Raw genomic sequence first — 4,789 nt, 5'->3', positions numbered from 1 at the left:
CCCACCTGCCCCTTAAAGAGAGGCCAGGATGGGTGGTGCCTCTTGGGTACAACCCTCACAGTGCTAGTGACGGTGGAAAGGGAAAAATGACAACCCAGGGGGCATGATACCAGCATGTGTGGAAGAAGCTTCTAAATTATCCACTAACACAGGCATGTCTGTGACCCTCCCTTGCCCAAACATACATGGAAACAGGTGGGGACCAGCATGGAGAGAGAAGGGGACAGGGTATAAAAGGGCCCACAAAAGGCCAGCTCCAGGGTCCCAAGGCCCAGCTCCCCAAACCATGGAGAGTCCTGTGGACAGCTCACCTAGCTGCAATGGCTGCAGGTAAGGGTCCCTAAAATCCCTTTCGGCATTATATGTCCCTGAGCAAGAGCACTGCCTTCTGGCTTTCTGGCTCCCTCCCAGGCCCTCTGGTTTCTCCCTAGTCTCCCGGGCACCCCTGCTCCCGACTTTCACCCTGCTCTGCCTGCCCTGGCTTCGAGAGGCCAGTGCCTTCCCACCAATTCCCGTATCCTTGCTTTATGACTATGCGATGATCCGCGCCCATCGCCTGAACCAGCTGGCCTTTGACATCTACCAGAAGTTTGTAAGCTCTTGATAAATGCATGCATGTCAGGGTGGGCGGGGAGGGGCGACTTTGACTTGCTGGGAAGTAATGGGAGGAGATGAAGGAGCTCAGGATTGTTTTCTGAATCGAAGATGCAGGCAGATGAGCATACACTGAGTGAGGTCCCAGAAAAGGAACAATGGGAGCTGGTCACCAGCACAGATATTGACGGGCACTGCTTCTCCTAGGAAGAAGCTCATAGCCCGAAGGAAAAGAAGGATTTCTTCCGGCATAACACCAGGATCTCCCTTTGCTTCTCATTGTCTGCCGCAACACCCACTAACAGAAAGGAAACTCTACAGAAATTTGTTAGTGGCCACCCTCTCCACCAGCCAGCGATGGGGGAGGCCTGTGGTCAGAGCCCCCGGACAGCACACTCACTGCTGGTCTTTCCCCTGCAGAACCTAGAGCTGCTCCAAAACTCCCTGCTGCTCATTCAGTTGTGGCTCAAGCCCGTGCAGTTCTTCAACAGTGTCTTTGCCAGCAGCCAGCTGCATAGTTTCTTAGACAGCTTCATCTATGAGTACCTGAAGGACCTAGAGGAAGGCATCCAAACTCCGATGGGGGTGAGGGTGGCACCAGGAGTCTCCAATCCTGGGTCCCCACTGGCTTCCAGAGCTGGGAGAAAGAAACACTGCTGCTCTCTTTTTAGCAGTCAGGCTCTGACCCAGGAGAACTCAGCTTATTCTTCACTTCCACTCGTGAATCCTCCAGCCCTTTCTCTACACCTTGGAGCCTTGGAGGGGAGGGAGGAGAAAGAATGAGTGAGAGAGGGAGGAGAAAGAATGAGTGAGAGAGGGAGGGAAGAGTGTCCAAGCGCTTGGCCTCTCCTTCTCTTCCTTCATTTTGCAGAGGCTGGAAGATGGCAGCCCCCAGACTGGGGAGATCTCCAGGCAGACCTACAGGTAGTTTGACATCAACTTGTAGAGGGATGACGCATTGCTCAAGAACTACGGGCTGCTCTACTGCTTCTGGAGAGACATGGACAAGGTTGAGATGTTCCTGCGCATTGTGCAGTGCCGCTCTGTGGAGGGCAGCTGTGGCCTCTAGCTACCAGGTGGCATCCCTGAGACCCCTCCCCAGTGCCTCTCCTGGCCCCGAAAGGTGGCACTCCAGTGTCCACCAGCCCTGTCCTAATAAAATTAAGTTGCGTCATTTTGTCTAAGCGCCTTCTCTAATATTATGGGGTGGGGTGGGGGTATGGAGAAAGGGGCAGGTTGGGAAGACAACCTGCAGGGCCTGCAGGGCCTATTGGGGGCCAGGCGCCTGAAACATAATGGACGTGACTCTTCCTGGGCCAGAAGGAAGCTGGCACATGACTGCTGTCTGTTACTGAGGCCACTCCACCAGATCAGTGCTCCCAGCTTTGGTCTCAGCTCGCCGGTCATCCCAGAGATGACTTGAAAGCATTTCTTCCTCTCCGACTATCACCAGCACCACCAAACCTAGCCCACCAGGAGTGAGAAGAAATGAAAACAAGACAGGCTATTAAGTGCAGAGGCAAAAATTCCCCAAAACGTGAGAAAACAATGTCATGGAATTCCTTGTGTGCAGAAGAATTTTAAGATGAATATTCCTTAAGCCCAACTACCCTTGGAAAATGAGAACAATGTAAAAATGATTTTAAACCTAGAGAACCAGAGGTTTTAGGATCTGAACTAGGGCAAGGGAAGTGGAAGAGACATTTTATTTGGGGTTGCAAATGAAGTGCCTACAGGTGCCAGATAGATAACGACATAAGCAATGAGGACTGGATGAGAAGGGATAAATCCCAGCTGATACTCGCTTCCCTTAGGAAGATGCAGCGGACAGGGGTGGGAACCAGCACCACCTGCAGAACTCACAGTCCATGTCTAAGTCCCCTTCACTGGCTAAGAAGCCCTGTCATGGGGGCTCACCTTCCGGTTGACATTGGAGGAAGGATGGTGGGGGATGCAGAAAGCTACGTGGAGCTCAGGGACCCTCTTCCATTCCAACCTGGCTCCTCCTTTTTGATGGCGCTGGAAGGAGCAGGGGTAAGTCCTGTCTCCACCCTTCTGGTGACCCCATGTTTCTCAGAGCTGGTATCATTGATGACATCCCTCTCAGATCCTCCCATTGACGTGCCTGGATAACAGCCCACATCCCAGTGCCCTCCCAGCACATGATGAGTCCGGGTTGCTGGTCGGGTTATGCTTCAGGAATGGTGGCAGAAAATGAGCTTCGTCTTCTGCTCTGAACAGGGGGAGGTGGCAGGGACTTAGGAATGGGGAGAGTTGACATTCACAGCATTCACATCCTAGACCACAGGGGTGTGGGTTTTCAATGTTGGTTGGCAACACCACTGCCAACCACTTCTGGAAGCGTTTGCTTGTTTGCTTGCTTGTGTTTCTACAGTGTTGCGAGCTGCATGCCCTTAAACTCAGGGGTGGAAGATTTCAGGGCAGGAGAGCGTGTTCTTTCCTGCTACCATCTCTGGGGGCATCCGATGCTTATGACCTTCAGATGATATTGAAATAGCCCCAACCCTGGGCACCAGGGGACAGGAGGCTCCGTCCGGGCCTTCTCTGCCTTTGCCTTGTTCTGCTGTGAGGTTTCCACAAGGCACCCCGTGCCACTGGGCCATTCTCATCTGGGAATTGAGGGAGAACAATCTGCCCCTTATAGAAGGACAAAATGAGGCAAAGGGCTGCTTGTGTTGGGGGCAAGATCCCTGGACTCAGAGAAATTTAGAAGCTGAAATAGCTGCACTGGGAGTGGTGGATCGTGCCTGTAATCTCAGTACTTTGGGAGGCCAAGGCGGGCAGATCACCTGAAGTCATGGGGCGTTTGAGACCAGGCTGGCCAACATGGTGAAACCCCGTCTCTACTAAAAAAGTACAAAAATTAGCCCGGCATAGTGGTAGGTGCATGTAATCCTAGGTACTCAAGAGGCTAAGGCGGGAGAATCACCTGAACCCAGAAGGCAGAGGTTGCAGTGAGCCAAGATCATGCCACTGCACTCCAACCTCGGTGACAGAATGAGGCTCCATCTCAGAAGAAGAAGAAAGAAGAGGAAGAGGAGGAGGAGGAGGAGGCAGAAGCAGCTCAACTAACTAAACTGAGTAGCACCACACTGCCTGTTCTGGAGAAAGGACTCTGTTTCTTTTTCTTTTGCTTTTTTATTTTTTTTTTGAGATGGACTTCTGGACTGTCTCCCAGGCTGGGGTGCAGTGGCACAATCTTGCCTCAGTGCAACCTCTGCCTCTTCGGTTCAAGGGATTCTCTGCATCAGCACTCCCAAGTAGCTGAGATTACAGGTATGCACCACCATGCCCAGCTAATTTTTGTATTTTTAGTAGAGATGCAGTTTTGCCATGTTGACCAGTCTGGTCTTGAACTCCTGACCTCAAGTGATCCACCCACCTCAGCCTCCCAAAATGCTGGGAATACACGTGTAAGCCTCCTTGCCCGGCCTGGAGAAAGGACTTTGAAGGACACGATGTGGGAAGAGCAAGCTTGTGGAGTTCTGCTGCCCTGGCTGAGGTAGCTCATGCAAGTCAGTCTCTCGGAGCCTCAGTCTCTTGATCTGTGAAATGGGATGATCACAATAGCTCCTTCACAAGACAAGTGGCAGGTCAGATGTGAGAATGCACGGGCAGGCCCTTTGCAACTGGATAAGCTCTACACAGATCTGGAAAGGAGGAGGAGACAAAGGAGGATGGGCTTCCACGGCTGCATAGGGCATCCTTCGGCGTGATGTGTTCTGAGTTCCAAAGCTGGGGAGGAGACTCACACCTTCAGGAGCTCTTCCAACTTTGAGATTCTCTGACGGTTTCAGGGCTATGGGAGGAAGAGCTTGTGGTCCGTGCCTGTTCCCAGGAATTCTGTTTCTTGGCTTGTATCTCTGCTGCAGGTCGAAGGAGCTCGGGCAATACCTTGAGTCTGGGTTCTTTGTCCCCACAGACCTGGGACCCCTAAGGCTCAGAAAAAGGGGAGGGAAAGTATGAGGTTGGTTCCCTCTACTGGTGGGTGCTAGCACTACATCCAGCTGCCTGAGGCGGGCCCAGGAGGACTCAGCAAAAGGGGAATTCAGGACTGAATCTTGCCCAGAACACCCAGAATCTGTTGGCTGTGGTTGGCCCCTTTTCCCAGCGCACACTCTCTCTGGTGGGTGGAGGGGAACCACGCGGGAGGCGGAAAGGGATAGGATAGAGA

The 4,789-nt window shown here is 52.7% G+C and overlaps 1 protein-coding gene and 1 pseudogene across 1 annotated transcript; both read left to right on the top strand.

Annotated features, from left to right (window-relative positions):
* The first annotated feature begins 320 nt into the window (after positions 1-320).
* On the top strand, positions 321-1,699 carry LOC108298936 (somatotropin-like). Its single transcript, XM_037735918.1, is given in 5 exon segments — positions 321-330; positions 432-592; positions 802-921; positions 1,015-1,179; positions 1,466-1,699. Coding segments are annotated over 5 exon segments (654 nt in total). The 3' UTR covers positions 1,664-1,699.
* An 836-nt stretch (positions 1,700-2,535) lies between these two features.
* LOC108298935 overlaps positions 2,536-4,789 on the top strand; it is a 6,029-nt pseudogene continuing 3,775 nt past the window's right edge.

Source organism: Cebus imitator, unplaced genomic scaffold (assembly GCF_001604975.1).
Source record: "Cebus imitator isolate Cc_AM_T3 unplaced genomic scaffold, Cebus_imitator-1.0 Scaffold1241, whole genome shotgun sequence".
In the NCBI taxonomy this organism is placed as follows: Eukaryota; Metazoa; Chordata; class Mammalia; order Primates; family Cebidae; genus Cebus; species Cebus imitator.
The sequence above is the reverse complement of the archived record's forward strand: the minus strand, read 5'-3'. Positions and strand labels throughout refer to the sequence as shown.